Raw genomic sequence first — 20,794 nt, forward strand, 5'->3', positions numbered from 1 at the left:
GAAAAATTCAAGGCTAATGAGTGAGATCATTCCAGGTTTGGGTACCAGAGAAAGTCTTATGGAAGCCTTGAAGAATGGCAGACAGATGTGTAAGACAAGGGGAATGAAGCTTGGGGAACCTGTTCTACTCATGAAATGATAAGAACAAAGACACGTTTGATGGAAGTAGCAGAAAGTAGCCAATCTTTTGTCTGCTGGATGCAACTGAAATGGCCAAATCAATTCAATAACTTGTTGGCTATGAAACCTAAAATGACGCTCACCTTGCAAATGAATAAAAGTTAGGTTAATAAAATTTTTAAAGACTTCATATCTAGTTCTAGACTTCTTAAATGATATCCACAATGATTGGGGAAAATTGTGTCTTCATGATAATGAGATGAATATTGGTCTTCAAGAAAGAGAACATGTGTGATCTGGACATTCCTCTTATTCTCATCAACTCAACCATGAAGCCTGGCAAGTGAAAAGGCCAGGATGGAATTCAGTGGTGGATGATACCATGCAACAGACCGGGAAAGAAAAGGGACCTTTTCACTATGGTGCAAACGTTAATGGATTTGAAAATTTTCATTTCTTTAAGTATGACCTTTAATGGCAAGTGCTTGATGCATTATAAGCCTCCATAAGAGGGAAAAAATCCTAATCATGTTGACACATAAGCAGAGAAGGATGGAAGATAGGAGCAGAATCATTATGGCAATACCATTAAGTGAAATGAAGCCTGTAACTGCAGAGAATTTATTTGAGACCTGGTCAGGTATAACTGAAGAACACTTGCCAAATTGAACTAAATGGAAAAATAAATCCCAGATGTAACCCTTGAGACAATTGAGAGTATTTTGGGTTGAAAATAATGTGCCCTATCATTTTTGTCTAGCTGTGAGAGAGGACTGTGCCACCGACAGTGCATACACTATAGTGGGAAAAGGATAATAGATTTGGAATTAGAGGTTCTGGGTTCCAATATTGGTTCTCTCACTGATTACTGAGGTGATTTTGGGCAAATCAATTAATGTCTTTGGGCCTCAGTTCTTCATCTGTAAAAGGAGGGGAATTGAACCCAAAGACTATCCCAGCTTTGGAATCATGATCCTGTAGTGCTTGAGTTTAAATTCTGTGCAGAGAGGCCAATCCACCCATTTTCCACTCTTCCTGGGCTCTTTGGCAGAACTGCCCCTTTAACTCTTTCCACTCCCCAGAAGGCGGCGGGGATATGAGGAGCCATAAATGTGTTTTTTTTTCTTTTTCTCTTCTCAAGGTGAAATTAAGGGGAAAGATGGGACTAAGGGTTCTGATACAGTAGAAAGCTCCTCTACCATAAAGGAGAAGCACATATACAGTAGAGGCAAGATGGCAGAGCTCTTAACAAGCAAGCATTTCTGAAATGTTTGGGTACGTTATCTGTCATTCACATGTTAGTTAGAGTAGTTATAGTCATTCCAGGGTCCTAGTTTTGGAGAAATCCCTAATGAAATAATAATAATTGATTTCTGAAGGGAAAAGAAAGACAAAGTTTCTAAGGCAAGCTTGGAAGGGCCAATAATTTAATCTTTCTATCTTTCTTCCTTTCTCTTTCATTCCTTCTTTCATTTCTTTCTCCCTTTATCTTATGTTTTCTCTTTCTTTTTCTTCTTCATTCTTTTTTCTTTTCTTACCTTCTCTTTTTCTTCCACTTCTTTCCTTCCTTCCTCCCATCCTTCTGTCTTACCTTTCTTCCTCCCATTCTTCTTCTCTCCCTTCCTTTCTTCCTTCCTTCTTGCCATCTAGAAGTCACTCACAGACCCAATCTACTAATCAGCCTGAGAGAGTTTACCTCCTCTGTTTCCAACTTGGGCACTTTCCCTCTTTCTCCAATGCTTTTGAAGACTCATCATAGTGGTTTGGACAACTGATCAATTAATCCACTACATCTCAGAACCCCTAAGTTTAACATGTCCATTAGCCTTAGCCTCTCCTGTAGTGGGAATCACAGGCTATGTCATATTACTTATAGGTTTCTGAAAAAGAACTTTTCTGAGAAATAACTTTCCTACTCTAACTTTTCCTAGTAGAAAAGAGTTTCCAAAATGACAAAATCTAATTGAGGTTAAATCATGCTGAAAGAAGTCAGATTTATTTTGTCATCAATCATTTCTTTCTACTTCCTGGACTGGATCTTCGAAGTTTGAACCTCTAGAAAAGCAGATATCTTTGGCATTCAAGGAAGAAAAAGATATGGGTTTCCAAAATTATTCTTAACCCTTTTGTTTCATGTCCCCATTTGGCACCCTAGTAAAACCTATGAACCCCTTCTCAGAAAATTATTAAATAATTGAGCAAAATTATAAATATCAAAAAGAAGTTTATGAAAATAAAGATGTATTTTTTCCCATCCACTTTGATGGGCCTCCTGAAATCTATTCATGAACCTTTGAGTAGTCTGTGGAACCCTTATTCTAGGCAATAAAGTCCTTGAGGGAAGGGATAAAATCATCTATTCAATAGACACTATTTAAGGCCAAATTTTATATTGGGAATTGAAGGAAGAATGAAGGAAGTACAATTTAAATAAAACACAGTCCTGGGGCTCCTGTTGTTTAAATTTTGGTAGAATCCCCTCTTAAAAAACTAGAATATGAAAATAACTTATGTATTCCTTATTCTTCTTCGTATCCTCATAGCATTTCATAGAATGCCTTGCACATAGTATTTACATGGTATGTAGTATATGTGAATACTATGTATATACAGTTTAGGTATTTAATAAATATTTGTTGAATGAATGAAATAGATCATTCTGGAACAGACAATTGAATGGGAGAGGGAGAAAGGAGGAGGAAAAGGCAAAAAACAGATACAATAAGACAACATACAATATATAGCACTGTCATGAATGCTACAATATTGTGCCTTGATCATATTGCATTTTTGAAAATTTTGAAACTGACTTATAAATTCAAAAAAGGGTTGGGAAAATTTTAGTGAAGAAATGCAGAGGTTTTTTTGGGAATATATTCCATTTGAGAGAGAAGGTCTTGATAAAGGCACTATTTTAGACAGTTTCAGTGAACATGAGCTCTTAGGGCAGGAAGGAAAAAGAGTAAGCAGAGAAAAAACAGGAGAGACGGATGCTTGGCTCAATGGATAGAGAGCTGGGAGATCATGGGTTCAAATTTGGCCTTAGACACTTGCTAGTTGTGTAACCTTGGACAAGTCATACCCATTACCTAGCTCTTACCACTCTTCTGCCTTGGAACTAACATACATTATTGATTCTAAGATGAAAGGTAAGAGAAAAGAAAGGAAAAGAAAAAAGAAGAGAAAACAAAAGAAGACAAAAGAAAAGAAAAAGAAAAGAAAAGAAAAAAGTAGGAGTGGGACTCAGGAAGGGATGTGGGAAGGGCAAAGGCAAATGTAAACAACTTTAAATACCCTCTTCGTTTTTTTTTAATTATTTATTATAACAAGAGCTATAGTCCTAATTCTCCTCACTTATCACAATTCAAAAATATTCATAAACCATTTGCTTTGTGTGCCAGATACTATCATGACTCATTTTAACTTAAAAAAAAAAACAATCTGGGAAACTCTTCTCGGCAAATTAGTATTAAATACTTACTGACACAAAATTTTAAATTGAGTTTTTCAATTTAACACCAGCTTCCTATTTTTATCTAAGTGATATGTGAGGGTGGTTTACATTATTATTAGGAAGATGATGTCTTTGCCCCATGATTGAACTCAGAGTGATTCTGCTGCCTCCTAGTACCAGTATCCAATCCTGGTTGGTCTGATAGGCTTAAATCAGACTTGGCCAAAGACCAGCCAGGAAAAACAAAATACTGTCCAATTAATATTTTCAAGCATAGAGTGAGAGAAATAAGAGTGCTAGTCTTGGATCTAGGTTTCAATCCCCCTTTCTGCCCCTCATTACCTGTATAATCTAGGCAAGTCACCTACCTCTCTGGACCTCATTTTACTCAACTGTAAAATGAAGGGTGATTTCAAAGGTCCATTCCAGCTCATGGTCTCTGATCCTATGGAGTCCATGCCTTGTTTCTATGAGTGCTTCTTTTGTATCCAGAGCTGGCTAGACTTTCTTTTACCATGCCCTTTCCTAAAACGAAAGCTTTTGTTTTTAGATAATTATCAGGGAAACAATACGATAATTCAGAGTTGTATGAAATTTTAAAATTTGCCAAGTCCTTTCATCTAAACTTAAAGGAAGGCAATTTATAGCTGAGAGTACTGGATGGAGATATGGAAGACCAAGTTTTGAATCCCAGTTTGGTCACATACCACCTGTGAGACCAATTCACCTAACCTCTAACAGGTCTCAGTTTTCCCACCTGTAAAATGCAAATATCGAGCTAGATGACCTCTGAGGTCTTTCCCACTTCCAAATCCATGATTCTATGATCCTAAAATGTTGGATACTGTATAAATGGAGGTTTTGAACCTTTGACTTCATTTCCCAGAAGTCCTTGGTGTTTCCCAAAATTCCCTATAACCTCTCCTGCATCTCCACATTGGCAAGATCACATAATTGGTATTTAACTGGTGGTAACGCCTCCCACTCTTTCTCTTTGTGCATGATACAGCAATCAGCAGTGATGATGATGAGTGGGAATTTTTTAAATGGCTAACCAGCCATGGGCACGTGATTTTTAATTTGTATCCTCTTTATTCCTTGATTTCTAATCATATTTAATAAACCTCACAAAATATAATATTTTTATTATTTGAGATTAAATTTTTAATTTTTACAATATTTTTGAGCAGTGCAAATGTATATTGGATACTAATTGGAAGGGGCCTCAGAGGTCAACTGGCCCAACCATAGTCTTGAGTAAGGAACAATCACAGAATTTATGAACCAGAATAGATGTTGAAGACCACCAGTGATGAGTTCTTCACTTTACAGGTACGGGAAATGAGACACATGTGGGAGAAATGATGGGACCAAGGCCTCATAACAACCTAGTAGCAGTCAGGCTGAGATCCTGTTTCATCTCATTTCCAATCATTGCTCCTTCATTCTTCCTCCCTGGGTGCCCCTAAGCCTGGATGTACAGTCATCTAAGGATCTGCTTTGAAGTCCAGCAAAGGGGAGCTAACCTACCTAACAAACATAGTAAAGCCTCTGAAGAGACTATCCCAACTGCCATGTATATATAAGTTGGATGCCAAAGGTTTGATTCCCTACCTCTCTCCTTATGGGACCCAAAGAGCCTAGAGTTATCTTTCTGGAGCTATACAGCTCATAAACACTCACCAGTGTGCTTTGCCCCATGGTTACCAGTGAATTCAATAAGCCAGTCTCAATTAGTTTTGTCAGGGCATCTAGGTGGCACAGATCTGGAGTCAGGAAGACCTAAATTTAAATCCAGTCTTATTAGCTGTGTGACCAGGGACAAGTCACTTCACCCTGCTTGCCTCAGTTTCCTCAACTGTAAAATGAGCTAGAGAATGAAATTGAAAGCCACTCTGGTATCTTTGCCAAGAAAACCCTAAATGGGATCATGAAGAGTCAAACACAACTGAAAATGGCTGAACAACCACATTTTTTAAATAGTATGTATCCAACTCTAGCAGTTCTTTCTCTGGGAGTGGAGAACATTCCCCATCATAAGTCTTTCAGGATTGTCCCAGATCATTGCATTGCTGCGAATAGCCAAGTTTCCCCAGATAATAATCATCTAATACTGCTGTTATTGTGTACAATGTTCTCCTGGTTCTGCTTATTTCATTCTGTATCAGTTCCTGCATATCTTTCCAGCTTTTCCTGAATCATCCTGCTCATCATTTCTTATAGCACAAGAGTATTCCATCACTAACACATACCACAATTTGTTCAGCCGTTCCCCAAAGGATGGACATCCCCTCAGTTTCCAATCCTTTGCCACCACAAAAATAAAGCAGCTATAAATGTTTTTGTACAAGTAGAGCCTCTCCCCTTTTCTTTATCTCTTTGGGATACAGACCCAAGAGTGGTATTATTGTATCAAAGGGTGTGCACAGCTTTATATCCTTTGAGAGTAGTTTCAAATTGTCCCCCAGAATGAAAAACAACAGTTTTTAGAAAGCTAATCAAGGGGACAGCTGGATGGCTCAGTGGATTGAGAGCCAAGTCTAGAGATGGGAGGTCCGGGGTTCAAATCTGGCCTCAGACAACTCCCAGCTGTGTGACCCTGGACAAGTCACTTGACCCCCATTGCCTAGCCCTTACCACTCTTCTGCCTTCGAACCTATATACAATACTGATTCTAAGATGGAAGGTCAGGGTTTTAACCAAAAATAAATAAATAAATAAAATTTAAAAAGCTAATCAAGTAGTAACTTGGTAGATAGTGAACTTGACCTAGAGTCAGAAAGATCTGAGTTCAAATCCTAACTCAGATGCTTATTGTGATTCTAGGCAAGCCACTTAACTTCCATCTGCCTGAGTTTTCTCAATTGCAAAGAGGAGATAATAATAGCACCTACCTCCCTGGTTTATTGTGAGGCAAAAAAGGAATATTGCAAACTTAAGCACTATTTAAATGTTATAATTATTATTGTTGTCATCACTGTTTTTGTTATTAGGTGATATATTAAGAACAGTTGGTACAAAACATTCCCCTGATAGTCTGCGATATCCTCTCCCAGAAGTACATATAGAGTCTGGGGAAAAGTGGTCTCAAGCTTATGGCCATATCATAAATCACAGGTGAAAGCTACTTATAAGTCCTCTCCATCCCTTCGGTAGATTTCATGAATTTCCCTTAGGATTGGTAGAAAGAGCTTTGAATCTTCCTTTCTTCATCTGATCCAGTGTGTCCTTTTTTTAAAAAATTAATTTATTTAATCAATTCAGAACATTATTCCTTGGTTACAAGAATCATATTATTTCCCTCCCTCCCCTCCACCCATCTTTCCCGCAGTCGACACACAATTCCACTGGGTATTACATGTGTCCTTGATCAAGACTTATTTTCATGTTGTTGGTGTTTGCATTAAGATGTTCATTTATAGTCTACATCCCCAGTCATATCCCTTTGACCCATGTATTCAATCAATTGTTTTTCTTCTGTGTTTCTACTCCCACAGTTTTCCCTCTGAATGTGGATAGTGGTTTTTCTCATAAATTTCTCCAAGTTTTTCAGGATCACTGCACTGCCACTAATGGAGAAGTCCATTACATTGGATTGTACCACTATGTATCAGTCTCTGTATACAATGTTCTCCTGGTTCTGCTCCTCTCACTGCATCAATTCCTGGAAGTCATTCTAGTTCACATGGGAATTCCTCCACTTTGTTCTTCCTTTTAGCACAATAGTATAACATCACCAACATATACCACAATTTGTTCAGCCATTCTCCAATCGAAGGGCATCCCCTCATTTTCCAATTTTTGGCCACCACGAAGTGTGCAGCTATTAATATTCTTGTACAAGTCTTTTTCCTTATTATCTCTTTGAGGTACAAACCCAGCAGTGCTATGGCTGTGATCCAGTGTATTCTTAGCTGTCAATGCAGAGACCACCAGCAGCTTCTGCTATCCCAGGCATGATGCTAGGACACAAACGGGAAGAGGGAAAATCCAAAGTTCTCTGGACCCTTGGAAGCTCCCAGGGACCTTCTCTAGCCAAGGGAGGAAGAGGAGGCCATAATCTTCCCTTTTCATAAGCTCTCCCCTTTCAATAAACTATCTTTTCTTAAAGGGTTGGTTGCAATGCTCTGCCCTGACTCATCCCCAGCTCAAATTCCCTATTGCAACTAGCTCCTTAGTTTTACAAAGGCTCCAAGGGGTGTTACCAGGTCCATCATCCAATTAGATCAGACTTTCTGTTTTACCCAGTTGTAAAGAGGTGTTAAGTCCTGGTTCACACTTAGTTCCTATTGACTGAATCAATGAACAGATGTTTTCATTTTACAAAGGTAATTACTTTTAAAAGGGGTGATATGATCAATGGATCCTCAGGCTTACTCAAATTTGCCCATTCCATTTTTTACTTTGCTTTGATTGGATGAAGCTGAAATGTCCCTGTCTTTAACATCAGCCTATCTCCTGGAGCCACTAAGAATATATAATAATAGTGATAGCAACAACAGCAATATTAGAGCATAATCTGGCATTTATATAGCACGTTAAAGTTTTACAAAGCACTTTTAAATATGATCTCATTTTATCTAATTCTTTTTTTACATAACTTTTTTTTTTTTGGTAAACCTTTACCTTCTGTCTTGGTATCAATACCAAGTATATCTCTAAGGGCTAGGCAATAGGGATTAAATGACTTGCCCAGGGTCACACAGCTAGGATGTGTCTGAGGTCAGATTTGAACCCAGGATCTTCTGCCTCCAGTCCTGCCTCTCTATCCACTAAGCTGCCTACCTGCCCAGACATGACAACTCTTATACTGTTTGAAGTTATCACATTGATGATAATTTTCTTTCTCTAGCCCCAAAATTAGTTCTTCGACTGGGGGTCCCGTCAATCTGATGTATAGTTAGAGGTCTACACTGGATTCTTACAGAAATCTGAGAAAGGTGAACTGATATTCTTTCACTGCTTATTTTTTTCCAATAAGAATTTGCTTTCAATCCCATTAGATAGTAATAAATACATGATATTAATCAAGAATTTATAATTCCAATTTAGCATGAGGTTAACATAGTCTTCACTATAGCTCTCTTCTATGAAATTTTGTGTGAATTAGGCTGAAGCTACAGATCCCTTATAACAAAGAGATTATCAGGCTATAGGGAAGAAAAGATTATATGTGTCACTGGCAATTTCTATTTAGCTACTTAAGATGCCATAATCTATCCATTTAAGGATTCCTTATAAAAACATTAAATGATAATCTCCACTAAAGTGTGTCATAATTCCAGCTAGAAATGATGGCTTCTTTCTTATCTTAATACTTAGAACTTCCAGAAAGCTGATTCTAAGGCTAGATTTTATTGAAGTCTGCTGTACAAAGAAACACCAAATAAAGACAAAATTAAAGGTACATTCCCTATTTTTACTTAGAGTTCATTGGTATTTATTTCAATCAATGACACTATTTTTATTTGATCCTACTTTCTTACTATATTTTTACCTTTTATATTTTTACATTCAGAATAAATTTCCCTTTCTTCACCTGGATATCTTATCATCAAGCCTCTCTCTAACCCATTTCCCCACTTGGAACACCAACATCTGAACCAGATATCCATAGAGTATCCACTATCTCTCAAAAAAGTAGATCCCTTCTGCTTTGTGAATCTATGCTGAGGCTGAGCTGTCCTAGGTTGAGAGTGCAAATTCATCTAACCTACTCTGGTTAGCTGGTCTCAGACTGCACTGCCTCCTTTTCACCTCTTGCTCCAGGAATAGTAATCAAATAGATACTACTATTACTTTTTGGAAGGACATGACAAACAATCCCTAGGGTTGTACCCCCCAGCCCTGTCCCACTCCAGAACAAAACCTTCTTCAACTAATTCCTTCTAATGACTCAAGCATGGTTACCTTGGTATGTTTTATAGATAGTTCAAACTCAATATATCCAAAACTAAATGCATTATCTTTCTCCCTAAACCCTTCCCTCTTCCAAATTTCTGAAGAGGGAGGGTACCACTATCTACCTGTTCACCCTCCAATATAGGTATCATCCTCAACTCTTTGTTCTCTCTTACTCTTCTATGACCAGTCATTGCCAAGTATTATTGGTTCTACCTTTGCAATATTTCTTTTTTTGTTGTTGTTGTTCAGACTGTCAGTTTTTTCTTTTCTTTTCTTTTTTCCTTTTTTTTCCACTTTAAACATTATTTTATTTGGTCATTTCCAAACATTATTCATTGGAAACAAAGATCATTTTCTTTTCTTCCCTCCCACCCCTCCCACCACCTCTCCCATAGCCGACGTATGATTCCACTGGGTATCACATGTGTTCTTGATTCAAACCCATTTCCATGTTGTTGGTATTTGCATTAGAGTGTTCATTTAGAGTCTCTCCTCAGTTGTATCCCCTTCCCCCCTGTAGTCAAGCAGTTGCTTTTCCTCGGTGTTTTTACTCCCATAGTTTATCCTCTGCTTGTGGATAGTGTTTTTTAGATCCCTGCAGATTGTTCAGGGACACTGCACTGACACTAATGGAGAAGTCCATCACCTTTGATTGTACCACAGTGTATCAGTCTCTGTGTACAATGTTTTCCTGATTCTGCTCCTTTTGCTCTGTATCACTTCTTGGAGGTCTTTCCAGTCTCCATGGAATTCCTCTACTTTATTATTCCTTTTAGCACAATCTTTGCAATATTTCTTATGTTTGCTCCTTTTTCTCCTTTGAAATTGCTAGCATCCTGGTATAGACCCATATCATCTTATGTCTGGACTATTGTAGAAGCCTATTGGTTGGTCTCCTTGCCTCTCCACTCTAGCCCATCTTCCACTTTGCTACCAAAACGATCTTCCTAAAACAAAGACCTTACCATGTCACCCCTACTCCCACTCAGTGAACCCTGGTGACTGTTACCTCCAGGATCAAATACAAAATCCTTTGTTGGCTTTTAAAGTTCTTCATAACCTGATTTCTTCCTTCCTTTCCAATCATCTAAAATTTTGATCCCTTTTACTTCTAAAATCCAATGACACTCTCCTCTTCATATTTCTCATAACAGACACTTAATTTCCTAATTCCATGCACTTTCACTGGCTGTCCCAAAAATGTGTTACCTTCTTGTATTTGCCTCATGGCATTTCTGGGTTCTTCAGTCAAAATTCTTCTGCAAGAAGCCTTTCCTAGAACCCCTAAATGCTAGTGTCTTCACTAAGAAATTACTTTCAATTTACCCTATCTATATCTTATATGTATATACTTATTTAATATGTAGTCTTCCTCATTGGAATGGGATCTCTTTGGGGGCAGGGACTGTTTTTGACTTGCTTTGCTTTGCCAGCATCTGGGGTTCAGCAAACACTAAATGCTTGCTGATTGGCTGTTTCTCTTGTCTTCTTTGCTTTCATTTCAAAATCTCTGTTCTGCTCTGGTTTCTTTAATAGAAATACTCCATTTCATGAAAGGTTCATCCCCATCCTTCCACCTCCATATTTCCTACCACAACCTCTGCCTGGTAAGTTTATATTCAGTTTTATTGAATAAATTGTTGTAGACTGGCTGCCTTTATCTTTTGCTTTATGGAAGATCATATTCCAAACTCTCCTCTTATTAAGAGTGGTAGTTGCCAGCTCTTGTGTGACCTTAACTATAGTTCTGTGGTACTGGTATTCTTTCTTTCTGGCAACTTGTGGTATTTTTTTTCTTTGCTATGAAAGCTCTGGGCTTAGGGTATGACATCCTCATAATTTTTTTCCTTTTGAGATTTCATTCAAGATATGATAATTGAATTTTTTTCAGACTTTGCTCTCTAATTCTAACTGATCTGGGCTTCTAACTGATTTTTTGTGCAGGTCTGAATTTTTAACTTACTAGAGCTTCTCAGTGGATTTCTTGATCATTATTCAATGTGCTATTCTTAGGTTTTTGACAGAGTAGGTATTTAGGAATGAGGATACTTCTAATCATACATGAAGATTTTTTAACTTTTGGGGTTTTTTATTTCAACTTCTAAATTCTCTCCCTTCCTTATTCCCTTCCTCCTCATTAAAAAGGCATAAATAAAGCTTGAAGTAAAAATGTGAGAAATTGTAAAAGTAGATGTATAAATACCATACACAATTCCTTTCACTCTGTCAGACTTTCTCACTAGCCCATCTTATCCTTATTTACTTCTCCATGGAAACATGAATAATAGGTGAACCTCCAAGAGAGACAATAGACATAGTAAATGCTAAATAAATGCTTGCTTCTTTCCTTTTGCATATTCATAATGAAGTTCCCTCTTCTAAATTAAAACCCTAACTTTCACACAGTGAGTCAATCTATGACATATTGACAAACACATAGACAAAGAATGGATCTAGAGTGTAGATGGGGATTGGCTTTGAAGTCTGAAAGACCCTAGTTCAAATCCTACCTCTCACATCTATTGGTTGTATAGTCATAAACAATAGTCACTCAACTTTTCAGTGTCCCAGCTAACTCACTGAGGTTATAAATTACCTCATTTCCCAATGCCATAAAAATCACATATCCAACCCCCCCCCTCAATTTTGTTTACATAAAGCTTGAGTCTTGATCAATGGCACATGTAAAACCCAGTGGAATTGCACGTCGGCTATGGGAGTGGGGTGGGTAGAGGGGAGGGAAAGAACATGCATCATGTAACCATGGAAAAATATTCTAAATTAATTCATTAAATACAATCCTCAAATAAATAAATAAATAAATAAAGCTTGAAGTAAAAATGTGAGAAATTGTAAAAGTAGATGTATAAATACCATACACAATTCCTTTCACTCTGTCAGACTTTCTCACTAGCCCATCTTATCCTTATTTACTTCTCCATGGAAACATGAATAATAGGTGAACCTCCAAGAGAGACAATAGAAATGACAGGATCCTTAGCTCTTCTAGAGCCTTGATTCTGAGGATAATTCCACTAGCAGAACATAATGGCAGCAGTTGCCATTCAGAGGTGTCTCCATTCTTAGCATAATAGGATAATGTGATTTAGAGCTAAAAATGACCTTAGAGGTCCCCAGTACAACCCCCTCATTTACATCACTTGCCCAGTTTGTTCCAAGAAGTTAGACTAACATGGTTACCAACACTTAGAACCCCACCGAGATCGTCAAGCCCAGTGCAAATAGTTCTCTGGGAGTGACAGTGGTTGTAAGAAATGTAAGGGCTATAAACTCCCACAAATCTTAGCTATGGAAGCTATACTGGGTAACAATGGAAACATAATGAGACTCTTAGGCATCATGAGGTTCTCTGAATAAATATATAATGTGCAGAGAGCACCTTTATTTAAAAAAAAATAAAAGAAGCCTAAGCTCATCATACTTTCTGATCTCTTCTATGAAATTAGATTGTGAGTAGAAAGTGGAAATTTGTGACACCCACAATGATTTCCAAATGTCTTCTAAGGATGGTCTCTGTGTTGGTCTACCTTCTTGAAGAAGAATAGGCAGTTTCCCATTTAGTAGTCTCCAATGAGCGTGCTGAGCCCAAGAGTTGTGAGGATTATAGAGAGTGCATCATGTAGGGTCTTTCAGTATAAAAAGATAGATATAATTTAGGGCAATTGGTGAACAAATGCTCAAAAAGAAATGGCATGAATGCTTTATTGAAGCACTACCTAAAAGACCGTGAATGGTATCCAAATTCCAGACATTTTAATGCTTGCCATCATTAATGATACCTAACAAGAGCAGACTTTCAATGAAATTAATACTTAAACCAGTCACTTGACTTCCTACCAAAGTTCTCTTCTAATGGATGTTCCTTTCCAAGCTGTCATTATACATTTAGAATCCTGATAAATAAATTATCTGCCGGGAATAGTTCAATATACATTAAATTCTTTGATTCCCTTCAACTATGGTATTGAACTGGTTTTCCATTATGATTGTTTTTGCACTGAAATGTGATTCCTAAAAGCAGTGAAAACTTATGAGAAAAATCATTCAGGTTTTTAATTTTGATATAATTTAGGCTTTAAATTTTAAATAATTTTGATCCAAATCAGAATTGTTTTAAAATAATGGTGCTCTAGCAAAACAAGGAGAATCATGTATAGAAAACAGTAGATGACCTGGTTAAAATGGCCTAAATTACAGCAGTTAGATGAACACTGCTGCAAACTCTGATATTTTTCAGTTTCTAGTTTGCTCAAAATCATTTACAGAAAAATCATACTGATTCTGCAGTCAGAAGTTGGGTATTATCGTTGCTTCTTTTCTGATTGACCAGATGAATGAGGTATACTGGAAAGACAAATAATTCCAGCAACCAGTTCCCAAATCCTATGCAAATTAATGCACCAGTCATTGAAACAGTACTTCAAGAAGGCCAAATAAACTAGAGGAAACTAAGCAGAAGCTACTGCTGGGCAATTATTAGAACACTGCAACATTAAGGAATTTGTAAAGGTTTTATTTATGTGGACTTTTAGTATGATACTAGTTCTGCAAATGACAATGCCACCACCCAATTATTTCTCAAGGATTTTTATGTTATTACTATTCTTCAAATTAATAGACATCCCCTAAATATAAGTTGAAGATTTACTGATTTTTAATGGGTGAATTTTTATTTATCTTCTCAATGCCTTTATATAATATGCGCACAACTAAATATTTGAATACACAGAAATACTAATGCTATCTACAAAGTTGAGGAGTCAGAGATTTCTGATATATGAAACCTCATTTACATTAACTTAAACCCATTTCTCCATTGTTTTTATATAACATATAACTATATAATTGAATACACATACAAATGCTAATGTACTCTAAGATGGACTCAGTTTTTTAAATAAATGTGTGAATCATCATTTACATTAATATATATTCTATAAATTTACTATCTGTATAGATGTATATATAACCAAATACACACAGAAATGCTAATATGACCCAAAGGTTCTCTTGAATTCCTCACATCCATCATTTTACCTTCATTCATATTTGTACAATCAATAACATCAACATAGATATAGTGATACTATTTTTCTTGAGAGCAGAGTGAATGATAAAGAATGAAACTAGCATTTTTTTGAATATATAAACCAGTACCCTGCATTTTTCACAGATAAATTTAATTTAGAAACGCCCTTTAGGAAAAAAATCACTTCAAAATTATAGACAGATATTATAAAACCCCATGGCACAAATAAGTTCTATTCTCTGTAATAAAAAAGAAAAGAAAGAAGATCTGCAATATAACAAAGGTCACCCCCCAAAGTGACACCTTTACCACATATTCAAGGCCAGATTGAGGTAGAAACCTTGTAAAATGGTCAGAGATAGATGTCGCTAGTGCTAGGATATTATAGGACCCCTTAATCACTCTAACAATTTCCATTATCAACAAAACAAAACAAAACACCTTTGAGCAGTTAGGGATATCATTATAACTTTTCTGTTCAACTCTAAAGCCTCTCCTCCTTCAATCAATCCTATCTCAAATCCCAAATACTAACCCTAATAGAACTTAATACTAACCCTAATAAAGCTTTCCTCATCTTCCTCTTTCACCCACTTTTTGCAAATATCATATTCCCTCACACTGAGGGACACACACGCAGCTGGGGCATCCTGGTTCCTCTGTTGTGGCTGTCCCAGCTGTCTTGTTATCTATCATCAGTGTCATACTGCAGTAGCCCCTAGGAATCCTGCTGCCAGAACCAGAAATCCAGCCACCAAATCACCAGATGGTTTCCTCCCTGCATTGATATTGCTTATTGGGCAAAGCAACCTTTATCTTCTTCAGAAGAGACACTAGAAGGGGATGCTTTTCTGTTTGATTGGTTTTCTACAATGAGCTCAAAATCTTTGTTTCTCTGGGTCTAATAGCATTACCTAGATCTTATAGCCCTATTGAGTACACATTCTTAGGTCATATTAGGTCTTAGAATCCCACAGGGCATACACTGTGTTTATGGTGAGTTATGTACCTGGTGAACTACTCTGATGGTTACATACAGTCATTTCTGGCTAGAAGCTTAGGATTGTCAAACTAATGCTAGAGGGGTTCCTTCTAGCAATGCTAAGCTTTTAGCCAGAATGACTACATCTAACTTGATTGGTTGCTAGCAGGAGTCCCTCAAAGGTTATTTTGGCAATGCTAAGCTTCTAGCCAGAAATTACTATAGCTAGCACTAAGAGAGCCAAAGGTAGACAGGAAGCAGACCCTGCCCTCAAGAAGCTTACTTGACAACTCCTCCAGGAAAGAAGTCACTTCAAAATTATGCACAGGTAGCAAAGCCCTAGAACTTAAGTTCTACTCTCTGCATGTAAAAAAGAAAGAAACTGCAGCACAGCAAAGATCACCCCTCAAAATGACACCCCGCAGCTCATCTGTGGATAGGCAAGAAGGCTGAGATCGCACAGGTGAGCATCGATTTCAGGTAACCTCAGTTCTTCCCACTACACCAAGCGTTGCTCTTTTCATGGCACAGGTGCGTTTATGGGCATGTGATGGGCAGGTGTGAGAGCACCTCTGAATGTATGAGTGTGTGTGAGAGGGGTGTGCTAACGGTCATTCTGCGCGCGTTGGTGTCGGGGTCACACCTGCAGGCAATGTCATCCCCCAGAGCGGTGAAAAGGTGCCAAGTGTGAGTTTCCTATCAGGTGCGCCCCGGGGGGCACGGACTCTGCAGGACGTGCCTAGGGGACTGAAGGAGGACACCCACCTGACGAATCCGTGTAGGGTTAGAAGGCGGCGGAGAGGCCCCGCCTCCTGGGCCGGGGGAGGTGGGCGAAGCCATCCTCGGTTCTTGGCGCCGGCTGCCCTGCTCCTGTCACTCTCGCTCGCGTCCTCCGTCTCCCGCAGTGTCTGGCCCGCGCTTCTCAGGCCCGAGCTCTTCTCCCAGAAGCAGACCGGCCCGCGAGGCCGGTGCCCTTGATTGCACGCGATAGCCTCCCCCTGCGGCAGCTAGTCGGGGCTGGGGGGCTCTTCTCGCCCACCGGTCCGCCCGCCCCCGCAGGGTTCTGCAGCAGCAGCAGCTGCCGCCGCTGCAGCCTCCCTGCCTTCCCTGGCCCCTGGCCCCTAGTCCTCCCGGGCTCCAGCTAGCACCCTACCTACCTCCCAGCCGCGGGGATCAGTGCCATGGTGCCCCTGGGGCGTGGGCACGGCGGGGAAAGGAAAGAGCCGACCAGGAGAGGTGGCCACCGAGCCGATCAATGAGTGACCTTCTGGAATCTCTCGGTGGGATGGGTGCGGTTCTCCCAGAAGTGGGGTTTCCTTAAGCTTGCGGCAGCTGCAGTAGCGGCGGAGGCAGCGGGTAACCCCGCTCTCCCTTCGGCTCAGCCCCTAGCCTCTGGATGGGGGGGGGGAGGGTAGAGAAGGGGGGTGGTTACGTGTGTGTAAGAGAGAGAGAGAGAATATGAGAGAGAGCTGAGATGATTATAGCAGTACTCAAAGAAAGGGAGGCTGCGCCCGCTACTGCTACCCCAGGCGAAGAAGGAGGAGAAGAAGGAGGAGGAGGAGGAGGAGGAGGATGAGATCATGGACAGCTCTCAGAAATATGTCTAGCTAGTGGGAAAAAAGGAAAGCTGGAAAAAGGTTGTTGGGCTCTGGCACACTTACAATCAGAAGCACAAACATGCATTCATTTATACACACAGATACTCTGGCTTCACATGCCCACCTTCACACTCATTTTCAACCTTTCTCCATTCATAGTTCTCTCATTCCCCACTCCTTACACAGGTAATAAAATTCACTCCCCCTTTTAATTAACAAACATGTATATATATACATATATATGGATATACACATACACACATACCTCCTAAATAGACTTCCTTTGTACTTCCAATCCAGTTTATAGAGAAAAATCTTTTTATAAGAAGGAAAGAACCCTGTCTAGTGAGTTATGGGTCATAAATTCATATGAGATATTAGCTAATCAAAGATGCTTTTAAACATGCGATTTACCCCCTCTTTTAAGTGTTCAATTGATCCTCCACATACCCAGCCCTCCCTCTCATTCCTTCAGAGATTTTTTTTTCTGCATTGTGAGACACCCTCCCCTAACCCTGAGGAAATGGAACAGTCAGTGGCCCAGTCCCAAGGGCAAATGAAACCACTTGGTTGACATGCAGGAGCAGGATCTCAGAAGGTCAGGGCAAGCCAGAAAAGATGTGGAGGTGGTCCTGTCATTACCTCACAAGCTCAGATGTTTGTTTTTCCATCAAGGCTTCCATAATTCTGGGCAATGTAAGTCCAAACAGTTCTATGTATCTTTTTAGGGGAAAGACATAAACAGACAGACAGACAGACAGACAGACAGACAGACAGACAGATAGATAGATAGATAGATAGATAGATAGATAGATAGATAGATAGATAGATAGATAGATATGCATATATAGATAAAGGTATTCACATATAAGTATATACCTATAGATTATTAAATGTTTCCACTAAAACTGTACATCTACTACTAGGTACCAAGGGGTAAGCTTGGAGAAAGATAAACAAGATGTCCCTGACATAGGATCATAGATTTCTAGCCAGAAGGGACACCAGAGATCATCTGGTACAATCTCTTCATTATTCTTAGCAGAAAGAGGTTAAGTGCTTTGCCTAAGGTTAAACAGGTATCAAGTTTTAGAGTCAAAATTTGAACCTAGGTCCTTTGACCTTGAAACCCACTCTTTCCCCTATACTATGCCCTCCCTCTACCCACTCTATCCTATAAGCAGCTCATAATTTTACTATAAAAGAAATATTTTAACTGGATCTTTTATTCAACTCAAGATATTGATCATTTGATTTCACATAAAAGAGGAAGATGTTACATTTTCTTTTCCTAAATGAGTTTCCACCCACATACCAAATGCTAGCAATGGTAAAGAACTGCTCGACTTTCAAAGTTCACATATATATTGCCTTGATGCTCTTTCCACAGAAATCATAAATGGAAAATAAAAAACACATAAGAGCTCCTTTATCTTTGCTTTCTTTTCAAAAATTGGAGAAGCTGGGAAAACTTGGGACTTAAGTGCTTTCTCTTTTACCTTGGAAGCTTTGAGTCACTGTTCAAAGATGGCTCTGCTCCTAAGTAAGAATGATTGTCTAATAGCTTAGAGAAATTGTCTAATAATTGTCTAATAAAAGCTTACATTGTGACATAGTAGATAGAAGACTATGCTTGAAGTCAGGAAGACTTAAGTTCAAATGCTCCCTCTAAACCATATAATGTTGGATAAATCACAGTCTCTTATATGCCTCTAGTGTTAAGTCATTAAGTCTATAAATGACAGATGAGTTGAAGATTACTTTGTAGTATCCTTCCACACTGGGAATTCTCTATACTGATGAAATCAAAGATCCAGACTAAAAAAAAAAAAATAGAAGCATTGAATATTCATAGGTCTTAAGAATCACATATCTAGAGCTGGAAGGGACCTCTAGTTCAATCTGGCCATCTAGATCAACCCCCTCATTTTGCATATGAGGAAAGCAAGTCCTAGGGAAGAAGGGACTTGTCTAATATCACTAGAATCAAAGGCAGAATTTGAACCTAGCTCTTCTGACTCAATAGCTAGTGTTCTTTCTAAAGAGCACATTGGTACTTTACATAACTTTTCATTTTATTTTTCACAATAGTCTGACAAAGATGTAATGGAGGAATTATCCTCATTTTGCAAAGGAAGAAACAGAGATTCAAGGTCAAAGAGCTAATAAGAGGCATATTTCAGGAGCTGAACCTAGTTTCTTTTGACTCCAGACCCACTACACTTTCTCGCACAGCACAATTCTTTATAATTCCCAGCTCTTTCACTCAAGGACAAGGGAGTACTCAACCAGAACAGAGGAAAGAGGCCCATCAATAAATTATGTCATCTACTGTATATAAAACATTCATATAATGAAAGAAGGGATGTGCTCTCATTTGGGGCTTTAGAAAAGCAAAGCTTGATCCGTGAAGAGTGTATCAGGAGTGGTATTACTGTGTATTCTACAATAATTAGATAATGCAAGATTCCCTGATGCAGGGGAGAAACTGGAGGAAAGAGCACTAAGACTGAGGGGTGGGGGAAAAAGTCTCCATCAAATCCACTTCTGAAACATTTGTTGCCTGTGTGACCTTGAGCAATCCACTTATAACCCCCTTGAGCCTTATTTTCCTCATCCATAAAATGAGAGGGATAGACTAAGGCCTCAGGTCCCTTCAAGTGCTTTAGGATGCTGTAATTCTATTCTAACACCATAGCTTCTGCTGGGCCCAGTGTGGCTGGCCCATTGGATCCTCTCACTCTCCATCTGCTATAGAATGAGGCACCCAGTGGATCTTGTTCTGGAAGTACCTGGTCTCTAAGGATAGAGATTAGGTCCTTTTTCTGATACTCTTTAGCTCTTTACACCCCCCTCACTCCTGCACCCCAGTGGAAATTTTCTTAAAGTTCATAGGTAGGCTCTCCTCAAAGCAGAAAGAAGGAAAGTACAATGTAGATCAGCAATGGGACAGATTTTTATTTCTTACACACAAAAGAAACAGTAAATATAAAATATAAGCAAGCAGTGAAAGAAAGACTAAAAAAGGATTGAGCAATGAACTTAAAACTACTTTTGTAGCCCTCTGGAAGACTGAGACTTAACCTCATTAGAACATAAAGCATTTTGTTGAATTTTTTCATTGTTAAATCGGCATTACATTTTACCTTGGCTAACTCCTCAAAATCCATACCTTTAGCCAGCCATATCTGTGTTTAGGGTCATCTTTTTGTTGGTGATCATGGTCTGATGCAATAACTCCCCTCTGTTGCTAGTCAACTCTGATCAAGGGATATAGGAACTCTGGGTCTCTCAAATTCACAAGGTTGACTCCAACTCTAGACATGTCCATCTCAAAATCAATGTTTGGTCACCTACATTCAGAAAAAAAAAATGTACAAAGCAGAAGAGGCAGACCAAGCTCAAGTATATCTTACTAACCTGTCACTTGGAAACAATCAAATTGCTGTATGAATTAAGGGTCCAACACTCCCATTCTCTTCCTGGGAACTCCCAGATGCTTCAGCAAAGGGAACTGAAAGGATTGATGAGTGCCTTCCTATAGGTCCACCAAGTCATTGATTCTTCTAGCTTAGTGACACATAAAAGAATTGCTTCATCACAGACACCCCAATTTTTTTTAGTTCTCAATCATACGAGGTCAATTGGAAGCCCTAGTAGTGTTTATATTCATATTTCATATATAT

The 20,794-nt window shown here is 38.8% G+C and overlaps 1 protein-coding gene across 7 annotated transcripts in view; it reads right to left on the minus strand.

The window, feature by feature from the left end:
- The window catches only part of ANK2 (ankyrin 2), a 765,649-nt gene extending 748,590 nt beyond the window's left edge, over positions 1-17,059 (minus strand). For 3 of the 7 annotated variants that reach the window (XM_056803053.1, XM_056803039.1, XM_056803022.1), the window contains exon 1: positions 16,276-17,027. In XM_056803053.1, coding sequence (XP_056659031.1) covers positions 16,276-16,350 — 75 coding nt within the window. In that variant the 5' untranslated portion in view covers positions 16,351-17,027. Of the gene's footprint in view, positions 1-16,275 lie in introns of all 7 variants that reach the window. The other 4 variants (XM_056803029.1, XM_056803058.1, XM_056803048.1 and 1 more) reach the window with 3 other exon arrangements.
- Between the last annotated feature and the right edge of the window lie 3,735 nt (positions 17,060-20,794).

This window comes from Monodelphis domestica, chromosome 6 (assembly GCF_027887165.1).
Source record: "Monodelphis domestica isolate mMonDom1 chromosome 6, mMonDom1.pri, whole genome shotgun sequence".
NCBI lineage: Eukaryota > Metazoa > Chordata > Mammalia > Didelphimorphia > Didelphidae > Monodelphis > Monodelphis domestica.